The sequence below is a fragment of the Cherax quadricarinatus genome, chromosome 14 (genome assembly GCF_038502225.1).
Source record: "Cherax quadricarinatus isolate ZL_2023a chromosome 14, ASM3850222v1, whole genome shotgun sequence".
Lineage (NCBI taxonomy): Eukaryota > Metazoa > Arthropoda > Malacostraca > Decapoda > Parastacidae > Cherax > Cherax quadricarinatus.
Genome location: NC_091305.1, coordinates 30,365,928 through 30,390,060, shown reverse-complemented (window position 1 = coordinate 30,390,060; position 24,133 = coordinate 30,365,928). Strand labels below are relative to the sequence as shown.

General features: G+C 50.3%; 1 protein-coding gene across 4 annotated transcripts in view; it reads right to left on the bottom strand.

Moving 5' to 3' along the window:
- Nucleotides 1-24,133, bottom strand: part of LOC128696308 (synaptic vesicle glycoprotein 2C-like) — a 494,702-nt gene that overhangs the window by 370,312 nt on the left and 100,257 nt on the right. Inside the window, exon 1 of one of the 4 annotated variants that reach the window (XM_070084945.1) lies at nucleotides 1,721-1,873. The exons of the other annotated variants lie outside the window; for them this stretch is intronic. Coding sequence (XP_069941046.1) covers nucleotides 1,721-1,790 — 70 coding nt within the window. The 5' untranslated portion in view covers nucleotides 1,791-1,873. Of the gene's footprint in view, nucleotides 1-1,720; nucleotides 1,874-24,133 lie in introns of those variants that run through there. 4 annotated transcript variants of the gene reach the window in all.

Below are 24,133 nucleotides of genomic sequence, written 5' to 3'. Positions count from 1 at the left end.
TGAAGCACGGTCTGCTATCTTGTGACTTCTATTTCTGCCTTGTTTACCGTGGAGTGCACTATACTTATCACTATACATAGTGTACATATTGCTGTTCTAAATTGGTGAAGGATAATACAAGTCTAAACTTTTTCTGCTGTTTTTATTTTGCTCCCTTTACACCCAGGATAACAGGCCATTTGGATTCCTGGGTTGTAATACCCACCCACACCCACTCATGTATTTATCTAACCTATTTTTAAAACTACACAACGTTTTAGCCTCAATAACTGTACTCGGGAGTTTGTTCCACTCATCCACAACTCTATTACCAAACCAGTGCTTTCCTATATCCTTCCTGAATCTGAATTTTTCCAACTTGAAACCAGTGCTGCGAGTCTTGTCTTGGCTGGAAATTTTCAGCACGCTATTTACATCCCCTTTATTTATTCCTGTTTTCCATTTATACACCTCGATCATATCCCCCCTAATTCTACGCCTTTCGAGAGAGTGCAGATTCAGGGCCCTCAGTCTATCCTCATAGGGAAGATTTCTGATACATGGGATCATCTTTGTCATCCTCCTTTGTACGTTTTCCAGAGCATTTATATCCATTCTGTAATACGGTGACCAGAACTGAGCAGCATAGTCTAAATGAGGCCTAACCAAGGATATATAGAGTTGAAGAACAACCTGAGGACTTCCATTTATACTTCTAGATATGAAGCCAAGAATTCTGTTAGCTTTATTGCAAACACTAATGCACTGTTGTCTTGGTTTTAGGTTACTGCTAACCAGAACTCCTAAATCCTTTTCGCAATCAGTAGTATTAAGATCTACATTATTTAGTTTATATGTGGCATGGTTATTTAACTGTCCAACATTTAGAACTCTGCATTTGTCAATATTAAACTGCATCTGCCACTTCTCCGACCATTGCGTCAGTCTATTCAAATCATCTTGGAGTGCTCTAATGTCCTCATTAGAATGAATTGGACGGCCTATTTTGGTGTCATCAGCAAATTTGCTTATTTTTCTATTTATTCCCTCATCTATGTCGTTTATGTAAATTGTGAACAACAACGGGCCCAACACTGACCCCTGAGGAACACCGCTTGTGACGTGCCCCCATTCTGATTTCTCCCCATTTATGCAAACTCTCTGCTGTCTATTTGTCAGCATATTCTAATGTTAGCAACGAGATATCTTCACAGCTCACTGTAGGCTGTAAGAAAGGTTATAATAATCATAATTTTTAAAGGGGTGAACAGGCAAATAAGTGGAAGGCCTCGGTTATGACTAAAAGTTCCAGCTGCGGGTCATCATAGGACTAAGACCCTTGTCAGGCAACACTTGTCCTGTTTCCTGACAAACCTTACTTAATCTAATTCACTGTACCCTTCACGACGGTACCTTGATGCTGGTAAAGAGCCCTTGTTAGAATGTCCTGTGGCTACCCTCTTTTTTCATTGAATTAAACATGATTATCTCCATTCCCTAGGTGCTTTATGTGACTTAAACTTTATTTAGGCTTGCCTTGAGTATTACACTAATGTATTGTAACCACTGATAAAAATTAAGTCAACCCAATGCGTTTTGCCTAAATTGAAAATTGTATTCTTTGATGAATACAATTATTTTACATAGTAATTTCGGTGATTAGGTCGGTAAACTTATAAAGCCTTCGCCGAAATTCACAAGAATTGCGTCTAGATACGCTAAGTAACGCACACGAACTTACTTTGTTTGTCCTGCTGGTGCACTACTGAAGAAACAGTACTGATGCTAGTGCTGTCTGTAATTTCCCTCATATTTCACTACAGTCGTGTGCCACTGTAAAAACATCTCTCACCTAATAACATAGATAACCAACCACGACCACGAGCACTAGGTGTGGTGACTCCCTCCATGTGTATCAAGCCGTGGTGACTCCCTCCGTGTGTATCAAGGAGTGGTCACTCCCTGCATGTGTATCAAGGTCTGGTGACTCCCTGCCTCTGTAACAAGGTGTGGTGACTCCCTGCCTGTGTATCAAGGTGTGGTGACTCCCTGCCTGTGTAACAAGGTGTGGTGACTCCCTGCCTGTGTATCAAGGTGTGGTGACTCCCTGCCTGTGTATCAAAGTGTGGTGACTCCCTCTGTGTGTATCAGTGTGGTGACTCCCTGCCTGTGTATCAAAGTGTGGTGACTCCCTGCCTGTGTATCAAAGTGTGGTGACTCCCTGCCTGTGTATCAAGGTGTGGTGACTCTGCCTGTGCATCAAGGTGTGGTGACTCCCTGCCTGTGTATCAAGGTGTGGTGACTCCCTCTGTGTGTATCAAAGTGTGGTGACTCCCTGTGTGTCTATCAAGGTGTGGTGACTCCCTGCCTGTGTATCAAAGTGTAGTGACTCCCTGCGAGTGTATCAAAGTGTGGTGACTCCCTGCCTGTGTATCAAGGTGTGGTGACTCCCTGCCTATGTATCAAGGTACAGTGATTCCCTGCCTGTGTATCAAGGTTTAGTGATTCCCTGCGAGTGTATCAAAGTGTGGTGACTCCCTGCCTGTGTATCAAGGTGTGGTGACTCCCTGCCTGTGTATCAAGGTGTCGTGACTCCCTGCCTGTGTTTCAAGGTGTGGTGACTCCCTGCCTGTGTATCAAGGTGTGGTGACCCCCTGCCTGTGAATCAAGGTGTGTTGGCTCCCTGCCTGTGTATCAAGGTGTGGTAACTCACTGACAGTGTATCAAGGTGTGGTGACTCCCTGCCTGTGTATCAAGGTGTGGTGACTCCCTGCCTCTGTATCAAGGAGTGGTGACTCCCTGCCTGTGTATCAAGGTGTGGTGACTCCCTGCGTGTGCATCAAGGTGTGAAGACTCCCTGCCTGTGCATCAAGGTGTGGTGACTCGCTGCCTGTGTATCAAGGTATGGTGACTCCCTGCCTGAGTATCAACATGTGGTGACTATCTGCCTGTGTATCAAGGTATGGTGACTCCCTGCCTGTGAATCAAGGTGTGGTGACTCACTGCCTGTATATCAAGGTGTGGTGAATCCCTGCCTGTGTATCAAGGTGTGGTGACTCCCTGCGTGTGTATCAAGGTCTGGTGACTCCCTGCCTGTGTACCAAGGTGTGGTGACTCCCTGCCTGTTATATCAAGGTGTGGTGACTCCCTGCCCGTGTACCAAGGTGTGGTGACTCCCTGAATGTATATCAAGGTGTGGTGACTCCCTGCATGTGTATCAAGGTGTGGTGACTCCCAGCCTGTATTTAAAGGAGTGGTGACTCCCTGCCTGTGTATCAAGGTGTGGTGACTCCCTGCCTGTGCATCAAGGTGTGGTGACTCCCTGCCTGTGTATCAAGGTGTGGTGACTCCCTGCCTGTGTACCAAGGTGTGGTGACTCCCTGCCTGTATATCAAGGTGTGGTGACTCCCTGCATGTGTATCAAGGTGTGGTGACTCCTTGCCTGTACATCAAGGTGTGGTGACTCCATGCCTGTATATCAAGGTGTGGTGACTCCCTGCATGTATATCAAGGTGTGGTGACTCCCTGCCTGTTTATCAAGGTGAGGTGACTCCCTGCCTGAGTACCAATGTGTGGTGACTCCCTTCCGGTATATCAAGGTGTGGTGACTCCCTGCCTGTATATCAAGGTGTGGTGACTCCCTGTATGTGTATCAAGGTGTGGTGACTCCCTGCCTGTATATCAAGGTGTGGTGACTCCCTACCTGTGTATCAAGGTGTCGTGACTCACTGCCTGTATATCAACGTGTGGTGACTCCCTGCCTGAGTACCAATGTGTGGTGACTCCCTTCCGGTATATCAAGGTGTGGTGACTCCCTGCCTGTATATCAAGGTGTGGTGACTCCCTGTATGTGTATCAAGGTGTGGTGACTCCCTGCCTGTATATCAAGGTGTGGTGACTCCCTACCTGTGTATCAAGGTGTCGTGACTCACTGCCTGTATATCAACGTGTGGTGACTCCCTGCCTGAGTACCAATGTGTGGTGACTCCCTTCCGGTATATCAAGGTGTGGTGACTCCCTGCCTGTATATCAAGGTCTGGAGACTCCCTGTCTGCGTACCAAGGTGTGATGACTCCCTGCCTGTATATCAACGTGTGGTGACTCCCTGCCTGAGTACCAAGGTGTGGTGACTCCCTGCCTGTGTAATAAGGTGTGATGACTCCCTGCGTGTGTACCAAGGTCTGGTGACTCCCTGCCTGTATATCAAGGTGTGGTGACTCCCTACCTGTGTATCAAGGTGTCGTGACTCACTGCCTGTATATCAACGTGTGGTGACTCCCTGCCTGTGTACCAAGGTGTGGTGACTCCCTGCCTGTGTAATAAGGTGTGATGACTCCCTGCGTGTGTACCAAGGTCTGGAGACTCCCTGTCTGCGTACCAAGGTGTGATGACTCCCTGCCTCTGTATCAAGGTGTGGTGACTCCCTGCCTGTGTAATGAGGTGTGATGACTCCCTGCCTGTGGATCAAGGTGTGGTGACTCAATGTCTGTGTACTAAGGTGTGGTGACTCCCTGCCTGTATATCAAGGTGTGGTGACTCCCTGCGTATCAATGTGTGGTGACTCTCTGTCTGTGTATCAAGGTGTGGTGACTCCCTGCCTGTGTATCAAGGTGTGGTGACTCCCTGCCTGTGTATCAAGGTGTGGTGACTCACTGCCTGTGTAATAAGGTGTGATGACTCCCTGCGTGTGTACCAAGGTGTGGAGACTCCCTGGCTGTGTACCAAGGTGTGATGACTCCCTGCCTGTGGATCAAGGTGTGGTGAATCCCTGCCTGTGTTTCAAGGTGTCGTGACTCCATACCTGTATATCAGGTGTGGTCACTCCCGGCCTGTGTACCAAGGTGTGGTGACTCCCTGCCTGCATATCAAGGTGTGGTGACTCCCTGCTTGTGTATCAAGGTGTGGTGACTCCCTGCGTGCGTATCAATGTGTGGTGACTCCCTACCTGTATATCAAGGTGCAGTGACTCCCTGCCTGTGTACCAAGGTGTGGTGACTCCCTGCATGAGTATCAAGGTGTGGTGACTCCATGCGTGTGTATCAAGGAGCGTAGACTCCCTGCCTGTGTACCAAGGTGTGGTGACTCCCTGCGTGTGTACCAAGGTGTGGTGACTCCCTGCATGTGCATCAAGGTGTGGTTACTCCCTGCATGTCTACCAAGGTGTGGTGACTCCCTGCGTGTGTACCAAGGTGTGATGACTCCCTGCATGTGTATCAAGGTGTGGTGACTCCCTGCATGTGTACCAAGGTGTGGTGACTCCCTGCGTGTGTATCAAGGAGTGGTGACTCCCTGCATGTGTACCAAGGTGAGGTGACTCCCTGCCTGTGCATCAAGGTGTGTTGACTCCCTGCCTGTGTATCAAGGCGTGGTGACTCCCTGCTTGCGTATCAAGGTGTGGTGACCCTTCTTGTATATCAAGGTGTGGTGACTCCCTGCCGTACCAAGGTGTGGTGACTCCCTCCCTGTATATCAATGTGTGGTGACTTCCTTCCTGTATATCAAGGTGTGGTGACTCCCTGCCGTACCAAGGTGTGGTGACTCCCTGATTGTATATCAAGGTGTGGTGATTCCCTGCCTATGTATCAAGGTATCGGGACTCCCTGCGTGTGTATCAAGGTGTGGTGACTCCCTATCTGTATATCAAGGTGTAGTGACTCCCTGCCTGTGTATCAAGGTGTGGTGACTCCCTGCGTGTGTACCAAGGTGTGGTGACTCCCTGCGTGTGAATCAAGGTGTGGTGACTCCCTGCATGTGTACCAAGGTGTGGTGACTCACTGCGTGTGAATCAAGGTGTGGTGACTCCCTCCCTGTGTATCAAGGTGTTGTGACTCCCTGCGTGTGTAACAAGGTGTGGTGACTCCCTGCGTGTGTATCAAGGTGTGCAGACTCCCTACCTGTATATCAAGGTGTAGTGACTCCCTGCCTGTGTACCAAGGTGTGGTGACTCCCTGCATGTGTATCAAGGTGTGGTGACTCCCTGCATGTGTATCAAGGAGTGGTGACTCAATGCCTGTACATCAAGGTGTGGTGACTTCCTGCCTGTGTATCAAGGTGTGATTCCCTGTCTGTATATCAAGGTGTGATGACTCAATGCCTGTGTATCAAGGTGTGGTGGCTCAATGTATGTGTAACAAGGTGTGGTGACTCCCTGCCTGTATATCAAGGTGTGGTGACTCCCTGTCTGTGTATCAAGGTGTGGTGACTCCCTGCCTGTGCATCAAGGTGTGGTGACTCACTGCCTGTGTATCAAGGTGTGGTGACACCCTGCCTGTGTACCAAGGTGTGATGACTCCCTGATTGTGAATCAAGGTGTGGTGACTCCCTGCCTGTGTATCAAGGTGTGGTGACTCCGTACCTGTATATCAGGTGTGGTGACTCCCGGCCTGTGTACCAAGTTGTGGTGACTCCCTGCCTGCATATCAAGGTGTGGTGACTCCCTGCCCGAGTATCAATGTGTGGTGACTCCCTACCTGTATATCAAGGTGCAGTGGCTCCCTGCCTGTGTACCAAGGTGTGGTGACTCTCTGCCTGTGAATCAAGGTGTGGTGACTCGACTCCCTGGGGGTGTATCAAGGTGCGGTGACTCCCTGCCTGTGTATCAAGGTGTGGTGACTCCCTGCCTGTGTACCAAGGTGTGGTGACTCCCTGCGTGTGAATCAAGGTGTGGTGACTCCCTGCATGTGTACCAAGGTGTGGTGACTCACTGCGTGTGAATCAAGGTGTGGTGACTCCCTCCCTGTGTATCAAGGTGTTGTGACTCCCTGCGTGTGTAACAAGGTGTGGTGACTCCCTGCGTGTGTATCAAGGTGTGCAGACTCCCTACCTGTATATCAAGGTGTAGTGACTCCCTGCCTGTGTACCAAGGTGTGGTGACTCCCTGCATGTGTATCAAGGTGTGGTGACTCCCTGCATGTGTATCAAGGAGTGGTGACTCAATGCCTGTACATCAAGGTGTGGTGACTTCCTGCCTGTGTATCAAGGTGTGATTCCCTGTCTGTATATCAAGGTGTGATGACTCAATGCCTGTGTATCAAGGTGTGGTGGCTCAATGTATGTGTAACAAGGTGTGGTGACTCCCTGCCTGTATATCAAGGTGTGGTGACTCCCTGTCTGTGTATCAAGGTGTGGTGACTCCCTGCCTGTGCATCAAGGTGTGGTGACTCACTGCCTGTGTATCAAGGTGTGGTGACACCCTGCCTGTGTACCAAGGTGTGATGACTCCCTGATTGTGAATCAAGGTGTGGTGACTCCCTGCCTGTGTATCAAGGTGTGGTGACTCCGTACCTGTATATCAGGTGTGGTGACTCCCGGCCTGTGTACCAAGTTGTGGTGACTCCCTGCCTGCATATCAAGGTGTGGTGACTCCCTGCCCGAGTATCAATGTGTGGTGACTCCCTACCTGTATATCAAGGTGCAGTGGCTCCCTGCCTGTGTACCAAGGTGTGGTGACTCTCTGCCTGTGAATCAAGGTGTGGTGACTCGACTCCCTGGGGGTGTATCAAGGTGCGGTGACTCCCTGCCTGTGTATCAAGGTGTGGTGACTCCCTGCCTGTGTACCAAGGTGTGGTGACTCCCTGCGTGTGTACCAAGGTGTGGTGACTCCCTGCGTGTGCATCAAGGTGTGGTTACTCCCTGCGTGTCTACAAAGGTGTGGCGACTCCCTGCGTGTGTACCAAGGTGCGGTGACTCCCTGCATGTGAATCAAGGTGTGGTGACTCCCTGCATGTGTACCAAGGTGTGGTGACTCCCTGCGTGTGTACCAAGGTGTGGTGACTCCCTGCGTGTGTACCAAGGTGTGGTGACTCCCAGCGTGAGTACCAAGGTTTGGTGACTCCCTGCGTGTGTATCAAGTTGTGGTGACTCCCTGCCTGTGTATCAAGGTGTGGTGATTCCCTGCCTGTGTATCAATGTGTGGTGACTCCCTGCCTGTGTATCAAGGTGTGCTGACTCCCTTTCTGTATATCAAGGTGTGGTGACTCCCTGCCTTACCAAGGTGTGGTGACTCCCTGCCTGTATATCAAGGTGTGGTGAATCCCTGCCTGAGTATCAAGGTATGGGGACTCCCTGCATGTGTATCAAGGTGTGGTGACTCCCTACCTGTGTATCAAGGTGTGGTGACTCCTTGCGTGTGTATCAAGATGTGGTGACTCCCTGCATGTGTGTCAAGGTGCGGTGACTCCCTGCCTGTGTATCAAGGTGTGGTGACTCCCTGCGTGTGTACCAAGGTGTGGTGACTCCCTGTGTGTGTACAAAGGTGAGGTGACTCCCTGCGTGTGTACCAAGGTGTGGTGACTCCCTCCATGTGTACAAAGGTGTAGTGACTCCCTGCGTGTGTACCAAGGTGTGGTGACTCCCTGCCTGTGTATCAAGGTGTCGTGACTCCCAGCATGTGTATCAAGGTGTGGTGACTTCCTGCCTGTGTATCAAGGTGTGGTGACTCCCTGTCTGTATATCAAGGTGTGGCAACTCCCTGCCTGTGTATCAAGGTGTGGTGGCTCAATGTCTGTGTACCAAGGTGTGGTTACTCCCTGCCTGTATATCAAGGTGTGGTGACTCCCTGCCTGTGAATCAAGGTGTGGTGACTCCCTGTCTGTGTATCAAGGTGTGGTGACTCCCTGCCTGTGTATCAAGGTGTGGTGACTCCCTGCCTGTGTACCAAGGTGTGATGACTCACTGCGTGTGTACCAAGGTGTGGAGACTCCCTGCCTGTGTACCAAGGTGTGATGACTCCCTGCCTGTGCATCAAGGTGTGGAGACTCCCTGCCTGTGTATCAAGGTGTGTTGACTCCGTGCCTATATATCAGGTGTGGTGACTCCCGGCCTGTGTACCAAGGTGTGGTGACTCCCTGCCTCAATATCAAGGTGTGGTGACTCTGCGTGTCTATCAAGGTGTGGTGACTCCCTGCCTGTGTATCAAAGTGTAGTGACTCTTTGCCTATGTATCAAGGTGTGGTGACTCCCTGCCTGTGTATCAAGGTTTAGTGATTCCCTGCCTGTGTATCAAGGTGTGGTGACTCCCTGCCTGTGTATCAAGGTGTCGTGACTCCCTGCCTGTGTATCAAGGTGTGGTGAATCCCTGCCTGTGTATCAAAGTGTGGTGACTCCCTGCCTCTGTATCAAGGAGTGGTGACTCCCTGCCTGTGTATCAAGGTGTGGTGACTCACTGCATGTGCATCAAGGTGTGGTGACTCCCTGCGTGTGTACCAAGGTGTGGTGACTCCCTGCGTGTGTACCAAGGTGTGGTGACTCCCTGCGTGTGTACCAAGGTGTGGTGACTCCCTGCGTGTGTACCAAGGTGTAGTGACTCCCTGCGTCCGTATGAAGGTGTGGTGACTCCCTGCGTGTGTACCAAGGTGTGGTGACTCCCTGCGTGTGTACCAAGGTGTGGTTATTCCCTGCGTGTGTACCAAGGTGTAGTGACTCCCTGCGTCCGTATCAAGGTGTGGTGACTCCCTGCGTGTGTACCAAGGTGTGGTGACTCCCTGTGTGTGTACCAAGGTGTGGTGACTCCCTGCGTGTGTACCAAGGTGTGGTGACTCCCTGCGTGTGTACCAAGGTGTGGTCACTTCCTGCGTGTGTGCCAAGGTGTAGTGACTCCCTGCGTCCGTATCAAGGTGTGGTGACTCCCTGTGTGTGTACCAAGGTGTGGTGACTCCCTGCGTGTGTACCAAGGTGTGGTGACTCCCTGCGTGTGTACCAAGGTGTGGTGACTCCCTGCATGTGTACCAAGGTGTGGTGACTCCCTGCGTGTGTACCAAGGTGTGGTGACTCCCTGCATGTGTACCAAGGTGTAGTGACTCCCTGCGTCCGTATCAAGGTGTGGTGACTCCCTGCGTGTGTACCAAGGTGTGGTGACTCCCTGCGAGTGTACCAAGGTGTGGTGACTTCCTGCGTGTGTGCCAAGGTGTGGTGACTCCCTGCGTGTGTACCAAGGTGTGGTGACTCCCTGTGTGTGTACCAAGGTGTGGTGACTCCCTGCGTGTGTACCAAGGTGTGGTGACTCCCTGCGTGTGTACCAAGGTGTGGTGACTCCCTGCGAGTGTACCAAGGTGTGGTGACTTCCTGCGTGTGTGCCAAGGTGTGGTGACTCCCTGCGTGTGTACCAAGGTGTGGTGACTCCCTGCGTGTGTACCAAGGTGTGGTGACTCCCTGCATGTGTACCAAGGTGTAGTGACTCCCTGCGTCCGTATCAAGGTGTGGTGACTCCCTGCGTGTGTACCAAGGTGTGGTGACTCCCTGCGAGTGTACCAAGGTGTGGTGACTTCCTGCGTGTGTGCCAAGGTGTGGTGACTCCCTGCGTGTGTACCAAGGTGTGGTCACTTCCTGCGTGTGTGCCAAGGTGTTTACCTGGAGTTTACCTGGAGAGAGTTCCGGGGGTCAACGCCCCCGCGGCCCGGTCTGTGACCATGCCTTCTGGTGGATCAGAGCCTGATCAACCAGGCTGTTGCTGCTGGCTGCAGGCAAACCAACGTACGAGCCACAGCCCGGCTGATCAGGAACTGACTTTAGGTGCTTGTCCAGTGCCAGCTTGAAGACTGCCAGGGGTCTGTTGGTAATCCCCCTTATGTGTGCTGGGAGGCAGTTGAACAGTCTCGGGCCCCTGACACTTATTGTATGGTCTCTTAACGTGCTAGTGACACCCCTGCTTTTCATTGGGGGGATGGTGCATCGTCTGCCAAGTCTTTTGTTTTCGTAGTGAGTGATTTTCGTGTGCAAGTTCGGTACTAGTCACTCTAGGATTTTCCAGGTGTATATAATCATGTATCTCTCCCTCCTGCATTCCAGGGAATACAGGTTTAGGAACCTCAAGCACTCCCAGTAATTGAGGTGTTTTATCTCCGTTATGCGCGCCGTGAAAGTTCTCTGTACATTTTCTAGGTCGGCAATTTCACCTGCCTTGAAAGGTGCTGTTAGTGTGCAGCAATATTCCAGCCTAGATAGAACAAGTGACCTGAAGTGTGTCATCATGGGCTTGGCCTCCCTAGTTTTGAAGGTTCTCATTATCCATCCTGTCAATTTTCTAGCAGATGCGATTGATACAATGTTATGGTCCTTGAAGGTGAGATCCTCCGACATGATCACTCCCAGGTCTTTGACGTTGGTGTCTCGCTCTATTTTGTGGCCAGAATTTGTTTTGTACTCTCATGAAGATTTAATTTCCTCATGTTTACCATATCTGAGTAATTGAAATTTCTCATCGTTGAACTTCGTGTGGTGACTCCCTGCGTGTGTATCAAGATGTGGTGACTCCCTGCATGTGTATCAAGGTGTGGTGACTCCCTGCGTATGAACCAAGGTGTTGTGACTCCCTACCTGTGTATCACGGTGTGGTGACTCCCTGCGTATCAAGGTGTGGTGACTCACTACGTGTGTATCAAGGTGTGGTGACTCCCTGCGTGTGTACCAATGTGTGGTGACTCCGTCTGTATATCAAGGTGTGGTGACTCTGCCTGTGTATAAAAGTGTGGTGACTCCCTGCCTGTGTACCAAGGTGTGATGACTCCCTGCCTGTATATCAAGGTGTGGTGACTCCCTGCGAGTGTATCAAGGTGTGGTGACTCCTTGCCTGTGTATCAAGGTGTGGTGACTCCCTCTGTGTGTATCAAGGTGTGGTGACTCCCTGCCTGTGTATCAAGTTGTGGTGACTCCCTGCCTGTTTACAAAGGTGTGATGACTCCCTGCCTGTGTACCAAGGTGTGGTGACTCCCTCTGTGTGTACCAAGGTGTGGTGACTCCCTGCGTGTGTACCAAGGTGTGGTGACTCCCTACCTGTGTATCAAGGTGTGGTGACTCCCTCTGTGTGTACCAAGGTGTGGTGACTCCCTGCCTGTGTAAAAAGGTGTGGTGACACCCTGCCTGTGTATCAAGGTGTGGTGACTCCCTGCCTGTGTATCAAGGTGTGGTGACTCCCTACCTGTATATCAAGGTGTGGTGACTCCCTGCCTTTGTACCAAGGTGTGGTTACTCCCTGCCTGTATATCAAGGTGTGGTGACTCTCTGCCTGTGTACCAAGGTGTGATGACTCCCTACCTGTATATCAAGGCGTGGTGACTCCCTGCCTGTGTACCAAGGTGTGGTGACTCCCTGCCTGTGTTTACCTGGAGTTTACCTGGAGAGAGTTCCGGGGGTCAACGCCCCCGCGGCCCGGTCTGAGACCAGGCCTCCTGGTGGATCAGAGCCTGATCAACCAGGCTGTTGCTGCTGGCTGCACGCAAACCAACATACGAGCCACAGCCCGGCTGATCCGGAACTGACTTTAGGTGCTTGTCCAGTGCCAGCTTGAAGACTGCCAGGGGTCTGTTGGTAATCCCCCTTATGTGTGCTGGGAGGCAGTTGAACAGTCTCGGGCCCCTGACACTTATTGTATGGTCTCTTAACGTGCTAGTGACACCCCTGCTTTTCATTGGGGGGATGGTGCATCGTCTGCCAAGTCTTTTGCTTTCGTAGTGGGTGATTTTCGTGTGCAAGTTCGGTACTAGTCCCTCTAGGATTTTCCAGGTGTATATAATCATGTATCTCTCCCTCCTGCGTTCCAGGGAATACAGGTTTAGGAACCTCAAGCGCTCCCAATAATTGAGGTGTTTTATCTCCGTTATGCGCGCCGTGAAAGTTCTCTGTACATTTTCTAGGTCGGCAATTTCACCTGCCTTGAAAGGTGCTGTTAGTGTGCAGCAATATTCCAGCCTAGATAGAACAAGTGACCTGAAGAGTGTCATCATGGGCTTGGCCTCCCTAGTTTTGAAGGTTCTCATTATCCATTCTGTCATTTTTCTAGCAGATGCGATTGATACAATGTTATGGTCCTTGAAGGTGAGATCCTCCGACATGATCACTCCCAGGTCTTTGACGTTGGTGTTTCGCTCTATTTTGTGGCCAGAATTTGTTTTGTACTCTGATGAAGATTTAATTTCCTCATGTTTACCATATCTGAGTAATTGAAATTTCTCATCGTTGAACTTCATATTGTTTTCTGCAGCCCACTGAAAGATTTGGTTGATGTCTGCCTGGAGCTTTGCAGTGTCTGCAATGGAAGACACTGTCATGCAGATTCGGGTGTCATCTGCAAAGGAAGACACGGTGCTGTGGCTGACATCCTTGTCTATGTCGGATATAAGGATGAGGAACAAGATGGGAGCGAGTACTGTGCCTTGTGGAACAGAGCTTTTCACCGTAGCTGCCTCGGACTTTACTCTGTTGACGACTACTCTCTGTGTTCTGTTAGTGAGGAAATTATAGATCCATCGACCGACTTTTCCTGTTATTCCTTTAGCACGCATTTTGTGCGCTATTACGCCATGGTCACACTTGTCGAAGGCTTTTGCAAAGTCTGTATATATTACATCTGCATTCTTTTTGTCTTCTAGTGCATTTAGGACCTTGTCGTAGTGGTCCAATAGTTGAGACAGACAGGAGCGACCTGTTCTAAACCCATGTTGCCCTGGGTTGTGTAACTGATGGGTTTCTAGATGCGTGGTGATCTTGCTTCTTAGGACCCTTTCAAAGATTTTTATGATATGGGATGTTAGTGCTATTGGTCTGTAGTTCTTTGCTGTTGCTTTACTGCCCCCTTTGTGGAGTGGGGCTATGTCTGTTGTTTTTAGTAACTGTGGGACGACCCCCGTGTCCATGCTCCCTCTCCATAGGATGGAAAAGGCTCGTGATAGGGGCTTCTTGCAGTTCTTGATGAACACAGAGTTCCATGAGTCTGGCCCTGGGGCAGAGTGCATGGGCATGTCATTTATCGCCTGTTCGAAGTCATTTGGCGTCAGGATAACATCGGATAGGCTTGTGTTAATCAAATTTTGTGGCTCTCTCATAAAAAATTCATTTTGATCTTCGACTCTCAGTCTGGTTAGCGGCTTGCTAAAAACTGAGTCATATTGGGACTTGAGTAGCTCACTCATTTCCTTGTTGTCATCTGTGTAGGACCCATCTTGTTTAAGTAGGGGCCCAATACTGGACGTTGTTCTCGATTTTGATTTGGCATAGAAGAAGAAATACTTTGGGTTTCTTTCGATTTCATTTATGGCTTTTAGTTCTTCCCGCGATTCCTGACTCCTAAAGGATTCTTTTAGCTTAAGTTCGATGCTTGCTATTTCTCTGACCAGTGTCTCCCTACGCATTTCAGATATATTGACCTCTTTTAGCCGCTCTGTTATTCTTTTCCGTCGCCTGTAAAGGGAGCGCCTGTCTCTTTCTGTTTTACATCTACTCCTCCTTTTTCTTAGAGGAATAAGCCTTGTGCATACATCGAGTGCTACCGAGTTAATCTGTTCTAGGCATAAGTTGGGGTCTGTGTTGCTTAGTATATCTTCCCAGCTTATATCGGTTAGGACTTGGTTTACTTGGTCCCACTTTATGTTTTTGTTATTGAAGTTGAATTTGGTGAATGCTCCCTCGTGACTAATCTCATTATGTCGGTCTGGGGCTCCGGGCATACATGACTGAACCTCAATTATGTTGTGATCTGAGTATATTGTTTTTGATATGGCGATATTTCTTATCAGATCATCATTGTTAGTGAAGATGAGGTCTAGTGTATTCTCCAGTCTAGTAGGCTCTATTATTTGCTGGTTTAAATTGAATTTTGCGCAGGTGCAGGTGTACCAAGGTGTGGTGACTCCCTGCGTGTGTATCAATTTGTGGTGACTCCCTGCCTGTGTATCAAGGTGTTTTGGCTCCCTGCGTGTGTACCAAGGTGTGGAGACTTCCTGCGTGTGTACCAAGGTGTGGTGACTCCCTGCGTGTGTATCAAGATGTGGTGACTCCCTGCGTATCAAGGTGTGGTGACTCCCTGCGTGTGTAGCAAGGTGTGGTGACTCCCTGCGTGTGTATCAATGTGTGGTAACTCCCTGCATATCAAGGTGTGGTGACTCCCTGCATGTGTAGCAAGGTGAGGTGACTCCCTGCGTGTTTATCAAGGTGTGGTGACTCCCTGCGTATCAAAGTGTGGTGACTCCCTGCGTGTGTAGCAAGGTGTGGTGACTCCCTGTGTGTGTACCAAGGTGTGGTGCCTCCCTGCGTGTGTACCAAGGTGTGGTGACTCCCTGCGTGTGTGTCAAGGTGTGGTGACTCCCTGCGTGTGTACCAAGGTGTGGTGACTCCCTCTGTGTGTATCAAGGTGTGGTGACTCCCTGCCTGTGTATCAATGTGTGGTGACTCCCAGCCTGTGTACCAAGGTGTGGTGACTCCCTACCTGTGTATCAAGGTGTGGTGACACCCTTCCTGTGTAACAAGGTGTGGTGATTCCCTGCCTGTGCATCAAGGTGTGGTGACTCCCTGCGTGTGTATCAAGGTGTGGTGACTCCCTACCTGTATATCAAGGAGTGGTGACTCCCTGCCTGTGTATCAAGGTGTGGTGACTCCCTGCGTGTGTACCAAGGTGTGGTGGCTCCCTGCGTATGAACCAAGGTGTGGAGACTCCCTGCGTGTGTACCAAGGTGTGGTGACTCCCTACTTGTGTATCAAGATGTGGTGACTCCCTGCGTATCAAGGTGTGGTGACTCCCTGCGTGTGCAGCAAGGTGTGGTGACTCCCTGCGTGTGTATCAATGTGTGGTAACTCCCTGCATATCAAGGTGTGGTGACTCCCTGCGTGTGTAGCAAGGTGTGGTGACTCCCTGCATGTGTATCAAGGTGTGGTGACTCCCTGCGTGTGTATCAAGGTGTGGTGACTCCCTGCGTGTGTACCAATGTGTGGTGACTCCGTCTGTATATCAAGGTGTGGTGACTTCCTGCCTGTGTACAAAGGTGTGATGACTCCCTGCCTGTATATAAAGGCGTGGTGACTCCCTGCCTGTGTATCAAGGTGTGGTGACTCCCTGCGTGTGTATCAAGGTGTGGTGACTCCCTCTGTGTGTATCAAGGTGTGGTGACTCCCTACCTGTGTATCAAGGTGTGGTGATTCCCTGCCTGTTTACAAAGGTGTGATGACTCCTTGCCTGTGTATCAAGGTGTGGTGACTCCCTGCGTGTGTATCAAGGTGTGGTGACTCCCTCTGTGCGTACCAAGGTGTGGTGACTCCCTGCCTGTGTACCAAGGTGTGGTGACTCCCTGCCTGTGTATCAAGGTGTGGTGACTCCCTCTGTGTGTACCAAGGTGTGGTGACTCCCTGCCTGTGTACCAAGGTGTGGTGACTCCCTACCTGTATATCAAGGTGTGGTGACTCCCTGCCTGTGTACCAAGGTGTGGTTACTCCCTGCCTGTATATGAAGGTGTGGTGACTCCCTGCCTGTGTACCAAGGTGTGGTTACTCCCTACCTGTATATCAAGGTGTGGTGACTCCCTGCCTGTGTACCAAGGTGTGGTGACTCGCTGCCTGTGTACAAAGGTGTGGTGACTCCCTGCGTGTGTATCAATGTGTGGTGACTCCCTGCCTGTGTATCAAGGTGTGGTGACTCCCTGCGTGTGTACCAAGGTGTGGTGACTCCCTGCGTGTGTACCAAGGTGTGGTGACTCCCTGCGTGTGTACCAAGGTGTGGTGACTCCCTGCGTGTGTACCAAGGTGTGGTGACTCCCTGCGTGTGTATCAAGATGTGGTGACTCCCTGCGTATCAAGGTGTGGTGACTCCCTGCGTGTGTAGCAAGGTGTGGTGACTCCCTGTGTGTGTACCAATGTGTGGTGACTCCCTGCGTATGAAGGTGTGGTGACTCCCTGCGTGTGTAGCAAGGTGTGGTGACTCCCTGTGTGTGTACCAAGGTGTGGTGACTCCCTGCGTGTGTACCAAGGTGTGGTGACTCCCTGCGTGTGTAGCAAGGTGTGGTGACTCCCTGCGTGTGTATCAAGGTGTGGTGACTCCCTGTGTGTGTACCAATGTGTGGTGACTCCCTGCGTGTGTATCAAGGTGTGGTGACTCCCTGCGTGTGTACCAAGGTGTGGTGACTCCCTGCGTGTGTACCAAGGCGTGGTGAGTCCCTGCGTTTGTACCAAGGCGTGGTGACTCCCTGCGTTTGTACCAAGGTGTGGTGATTCCCTGCGTGTGTACCAAGGTGTGGTGACTCCCTGCGTGTGTACCAAGGTGTGGTGACTCCCTGCGTGTGTACCAAGGTGTGGTGACTCCCTGCGTGTGTACCAAGGTGTGGTTACTCCCTCTGTGTGTATCAAGGTGTGGTGACTCCCTGCCTGTGTATCAAGGTGTGGTGACTCCCTGCCTGTGTACCAAGGTGTAGTGACTCCCTACCTGTGTATCAAGGTGTGGTGACACCCTTCTTGTGTAACAAGGTGTGGTGACTCCCTGCCTGTGTATCAAGGTGTGGTGACTCCCTACCTGTGTATCAAGGTGTGGTGACTCCCTTCCTGTGTATCAAGGTGTGGTGACTCCCTGCCTGGTTTACCAAGGTGTGGTGACTCCCTACCTGTGTATCAAGGTGTGGTGACTCCCTTCCTGTGTAACAAGGTGTGGTGACTCCCTGCCTGTGTACCAAGGAGTGGTGACTCCCTCTGTGTGTATCAAGGCGTGGTGACTCCCTACCTGTGTATCAAGGTGTGGTGACTCCCTGCCTGTGTACCAAGGAGTGGTGACTCCCTCTGTGTGTATCAAGGCGTGGTGACTCCCTACCTGTGTATCAAGGTGTGGTGACTCCCTTCCTGTGTACCAAGGTGTGGTGACTCCCTGCCTGTGTATCAAGATGTGGTGACTCCCTACCTGTGTATCAAGGTGTGGTGACTCCCTGCCTGTGTGCCAAGGTGTGGTGACTCCCTACCTGTGTATCAAGGTGTGGTGACTCCCTTCCTGTGTAACAAGGTGTGGTGACTCCGTGCGTGTGTATCAAGGTGTGGTGACTCCCTACCTGTGTATCAAGGTGTGGTGACTCCCTTCCTGTGTATCAAGGTGTGGTGACTCCCTGCGTGTGCATCAAGGTGTGGTGACTCCCTTCCTGTGTAACAAGGTGTGGTGACTCCCTGCCTGTGTACCAAGGCGTGGTGACTCCCTACCTGTGTATCAAGGTGTGGTGACTCCCTTCCTGTGTACCAAGGTGTGGTGACTCCCTGCCTGTGTACCAAGGTATGGTGACTCCCTACCTGTGTACCAAGGTATGGTGACTCCCTGCCTGTGTATCAAGGTGTGGTGACTCCCTTCCTGTGTACCAAGGTGTGGTGACTCCCTACCTGTGTACGAAGGTGTGGTGACTCCCTTCCTGTGTACCAAGGTGTGGTGACTCCCTGCCTGTGTACCAAGGTATGGTGACTCCCTACCTGTTTACCAAGGTATGGTGACTCCCTACCTGTGTATCAAGGTGTGGTGACTCCCTTCCTGTGTACCAAGGTGTGGTGACTCCCTTCTTGTGTACCAAGGTGTGGTGACTCCCTGCCTGTGTATCAAGGTGTGGTGACTCCCTTCCTGTGTATCAAGGTGTGGTGACTCCCTTCCTGTGTACCAAGGTGTGGTGACTCCCTGCCTGTGTACCAAGGTGTGGTGACTCCCTTCCTGTGTACCAAGGTGTGGTGACTCCCTGCCTGTGTACCAAGGTATGGTGACTCCCTACCTGTGTACCAAGGTGTGGTGACTCCCTTCCTGTGTACCAAGGTGTGGTGACTCCCTGCCTGTGTACCAAGGTATGGTGACTCCCTACCTGTGAATCAAGGTGTGGTGACTCCCTTCCTGTGTACCAAGGTGTGGTGACTCCCTGCCTGTGTACCAAGGTATGGTGACTCCCTTCCTGTGTACCAAGGCGTGGTGACTCCCTACCTGTGTACCAAGGTGTGGTGACTCCCTGCGTGTGTACCAAGGTATGGTGACTCCCTACCTGTGTACCAAGGTGTGGTGACTCCCTTCCTGTGTACCAAGGTGTGGCGACTCCCTGCCTGTGTACCAAGGTATGGTGACTCCCTACCTGTGTACCAAGGTGTGGTGACTCCCTTCCTGTGTATCAAGGTGTGGTGACTCCCTTCCTGTGTACCAAGGTGTGGTGACTCCCTGCCTGTGTACCAAGGTGTGGTGACTCCCTTCCTGTGTACCAAGGTGTGGTGACTCCCTGCCTGTGTACCAAGGTATGGTGACTCCCTGCGTGTGTACCAAGGTGTGGTTACTCCCTCTGTGTGTATCAAGGTGTGGTGACTCCCTGCCTGTGTATCAAGGTGTGGTGACTCCCTGCCTGTGTACCAAGGTGTAGTGACTCCCTACCTGTGTATCAAGGTGTGGTGACACCCTTCTTGTGTAACAAGGTGTGGTGACTCCCTGCCTGTGTATCAAGGTGTGGTGACTCCCTACCTGTGTATCAAGGTGTGGTGACTCCCTTCCTGTGTATCAAGGTGTGGTGACTCCCTTCCTGTGTATCAAGGTGTGGTGACTCCCTGCCTGGTTTACCAAGGTGTGGTGACTCCCTACCTGTGTATCAAGGTGTGGTGACTCCCTTCCTGTGTAACAAGGTGTGGTGACTCCCTGCCTGTGTACCAAGGAGTGGTGACTCCCTCTGTGTGTATCAAGGCGTCTTGACTCCCTACCTGTGTATCAAGGTGTGGTGACTCCCTGCCTGTGTACCAAGGAGTGGTGACTCCCTCTGTGTGTATCAAGGCGTGGTGACTCCCTACCTGTGTATCAAGGTGTGGTGACTCCCTTCCTGTGTACCAAGGTGTGGTGACTCCCTGCCTGTGTATCAAGATGTGGTGACTCCCTACCTGTGTATCAAGGTGTGGTGACTCCCTGCCTGTGTGCCAAGGTGTGGTGACTCCCTACCTGTGTATCAAGGTGTGGTGACTCCCTTCCTGTGTAACAAGGTGTGGTGACTCCGTGCGTGTGTATCAAGGTGTGGTGACTCCCTACCTGTGTATCAAGGTGTGGTGACTCCCTTCCTGTGTATCAAGGTGTGGTGACTCCCTGCGTGTGCATCAAGGTGTGGTGACTCCCTTCCTGTGTAACAAGGTGTGGTGACTCCCTGCCTGTGTACCAAGGCGTGGTGACTCCCTACCTGTGTATCAAGGTGTGGTGACTCCCTTCCTGTGTACCAAGGTGTGGTGACTCCCTGCCTGTGTACCAAGGTATGGTGACTCCCTACCTGTGTACCAAGGTATGGTGACTCCCTGCCTGTGTATCAAGGTGTGGTGACTCCCTTCCTGTGTACCAAGGTGTGGTGACTCCCTACCTGTGTACGAAGGTGTGGTGACTCCCTTCCTGTGTACCAAGGTGTGGTGACTCCCTGCCTGTGTACCAAGGTATGGTGACTCCCTACCTGTTTACCAAGGTATGGTGACTCCCTACCTGTGTATCAAGGTGTGGTGACTCCCTTCCTGTGTACCAAGGTGTGGTGACTCCCTTCTTGTTTACCAAGGTGTGGTGACTCCCTGCCTGTGTATCAAGGTGTGGTGACTCCCTTCCTGTGTATCAAGGTGTGGTGACTCCCTTCCTGTGTACCAAGGTGTGGTGACTCCCTGCCTGTGTACCAAGGTGCGGTGACTCCCTTCCTGTGTACCAAGGTGTGGTGACTCCCTGCCTGTGTACCAAGGTATGGTGACTCCCTACCTGTGTACCAAGGTGTGGTGACTCCCTTCCTGTGTACCAAGGTGTGGTGACTCCCTGCCTGTGTACCAAGGTATGGTGACTCCCTACCTGTGAATCAAGGTGTGGTGACTCCCTTCCTGTGTACCAAGGTGTGGTGACTCCCTGCCTGTGTACCAAGGTATGGTGACTCCCTTCCTGTGTACCAAGGCGTGGTGACTCCCTACCTGTGTACCAAGGTGTGGTGACTCCCTGCGTGTGTACCAAGGTATGGTGACTCCCTACCTGTGTACCAAGGTGTGGTGACTCCCTTCCTGTGTACCAAGGTGTGGCGACTCCCTGCCTGTGTACCAAGGTATGGTGACTCCCTACCTGTGTACCAAGGTGTGGTGACTCCCTTCCTGTGTATCAAGGTGTGGTGACTCCCTTCCTGTGTACCAAGGTGTGGTGACTCCCTGCCTGTGTACCAAGGTGTGGTGACTCCCTTCCTGTGTACCAAGGTGTGGTGACTCCCTGCCTGTGTACCAAGGTATGGTGACTCCCTACCTGTGTACCAAGGTGTGGTGACTCCCTTCCTGTGTACCAAGGTGTGGTGACTCCCTGCCTGTGTACCAAGGTATGGTGACTCCCTACCTGTGAATCAAGGTGTGGTGACTCCCTTCCTGTGTACCAAAGTGTGGTGACTCCCTGCCTGTGTACCAAGGTATGGTGACTCCCTTCCTGTGTACCAAGGTGTGGTGACTCCCTACCTGTGTACCAAGGTGTGGTGACTCCCTGCGTGTGTACCAAGGTATGGTGACTCCCTACCTGTGTACCAAGGTGTGGTGACTCCCTTCCTGTGTACCAAGGTGTGGTGACTCCCTGCCTGTGTACCAAGGTATGGTGACTCCCTACCTGTGTACCAAGGTGTGGTGACTCCCTTCCTGTGTACCAAGGTGTGGTGACTCCCTGCCTGTGTACCAAGGTATAGTGACTCCCTACCTGTGTATACCAGAGTTTACAACCACTCTGAAATACACTTAAGAACTTATCGATGGTATATCTCACTACTGTTATCAATGTCATTTTTTTTCAATATTTCTTAATCAGCACGACACTGAAATCTGATGTAAAAACAGTCCTTATTATTTTAATGGCTATTCTTATAGTAGCCTTTTGACCCAAACTCAGATTAAGAGAGGGTATTCCGGGGATCAACGCCCCTGCGGCCCGGTCCATGACCTAGGCCTCCTGGTGAATCATGGCCTGATCAACCAGGCTGTTATGGCTGGCCGCACGTAGTCCAACATACGAGCCACAGCCTGGCTGATCCGGCACCGACTTTAAGTATCTGTACAACTCCCTCTTGAAGTTTTAGTTTAATATGTTTATTAAGCAGCCCATCTGTACCTCTGTAATCAAAAGATTACAGAGGTACATAATGGGTCCAGGGACTGGACCCCAAATTTATGATAGCTGAACTAGTTACAAAGGTAATGAACTCCAGGTAGATCTGGTCACAATCATGGCAAGTTACAGAGGTAATGGATCATCTACACTCCTATACATGGTTACAGTCATGAACAAATTACAAAGTAATGAGCCACTGCCATGTCCACACCTGGTCACAATTATAATGAGTTATAAACATAAATATTAAGTGGTTCATACACCCACACGAATGCGTGCGAGCACACACTGACGCACACGAGCATACAAAGACATACACAAACACAAGCACACACACACACACACACACACACACACACACACATACACACACACACACACACACACACACACACACACACACACACACACACACACACACACACACACGTGAGCAATTTCATGGTATTTTTCCAGAATGGTTTGAAATATACCATTGTGGATGAAATAGACATATCTCTCTTAGAGACACATCTCTTAGACATGTCTCTAAATTCAGTAATTTTATCACACTCCAGTACATAATGACGCAGGGTGTGACAACAGTCCACCTGGCAAAGTTTACATTTCGTTTGGTCTACATCTGGTGGTGGTGATTTAACCTGCCAAAGATACTTGTAACCCAGCCGGAGCCGGGCGGTAGTGACATCCAAGAGTCTGCTTATTTTGTTGGATGCACCATAGACATGTGGCTCCTCCTGCATGATGGAATGATGATAGATGGACTGACTTGTGTCAGTCTCCCTGAGTCTTAAGTCAATAAAATTCAGTTGAAGTTCTTTTCGCATTATTGTTACTTAAAACTGCTGACTGACAACCCAAGATTGTAATCTACTCCCTCTTTGAAAGTATACAGCTTAGGCAATTTATCAGTTCTATCATGCATCCGCAGACCAATGTGAGATGGAATCCACAGCATGTGCACTCTGACTCCACTGTCCACAATCTTACCATACTTGTGTCTGGCTTCTGACACGAACATGCTACCCTCTTGAAGGTACAGCAGTGGGAATGCCTTCCGTTAAGAAAATTACTCACGCCAGTATCAGACTACCATGATCTATGACATTTTACAATGTTATACAGGGTGGTCTTCCTGATAAACTCCATCACACAGGATAGTTTTCCTGTCACACTCCATCACACAGGGTGGTCTTCCTGTCATACTCCATCACACAGGATGGTCTTCCTGTCATATTCCATCACACAGGATGGTCTTCCTGTCATATTCCATCACACAGGATGGTCTTCCTGTCATATTCCATCACACAGGATGGTCTTCCTATCGTAGGGGTTCTTAAATGGAGATATCGAGGGTTGAAGGTAGACACACTTGTTGGATGGTAACATATATTGTCAGACTGTGATGATGGGAAATGGAGCCCAGCCTCTGCCTGTCCTAGCCTGGATGTCTACGCCGACTGAGACCGAGGCAGAGGTACGAACGTACACATGCGCATCCCGTGACGTCACACAAAGTCACAGGCCTAAAAGGGATCTCCTATCTAAAGCATATGGATGATACTATATGCTATGCTATATAACACAGGGATCAGCAACTATGCTGACAGCTCGGTCATGTTACGTATGTCGTCTCGACATACACTACTATCTATAAGCTGAACAGGCAGGTGGTTCTGGGCTGATTCTATACAATAACAAATTCATATATATAACTTAGAGCTAATGGATGGTATCATAATGGATGTTAACAAAATTAATTTTATGTAATGGGTGTTAACGTAATCACTTTTAACGTAATGCATTACAAACTATAAGAACAATTCATTGTACAATATGGATGGAATTGATCGATCGATCTGTATTCATGCACTCTACGGATTCTGAGGAAGAATAAATATATATATACAAGGCGAAATTAACAGCAAAGGTATCTGGTGCACTCAGACTATTACTGTCAAATTCTCAGAATATGGAGGGAACGTGAATACGAAAAAAAAAAATTCTGAAAAAAACTAATCAGTTAATAACAAACAGTTGACAATTTACTTCATCTCGGACATCTAGTTATACAGACTATGTACATTTAAACCCAATTTTGCGAGGGTGAGGTTTACATATGCAGAATGGTTATCATCTCTGGGAGGATCGAATTCCTCTGCAATGGCTAACACATGCCTTGACTGAGGGAGACTTGAACGAGTATCTACAAAAGATACTTGCGGGTTTCTCATTACTTGTCGAGTACGCAAGGAGTAACAACATTCAGGTTGATTATCTGACTGAGTATCTGAGGTAGAGGGTACAGTCAAGAGGATTTTCAGCATCTGT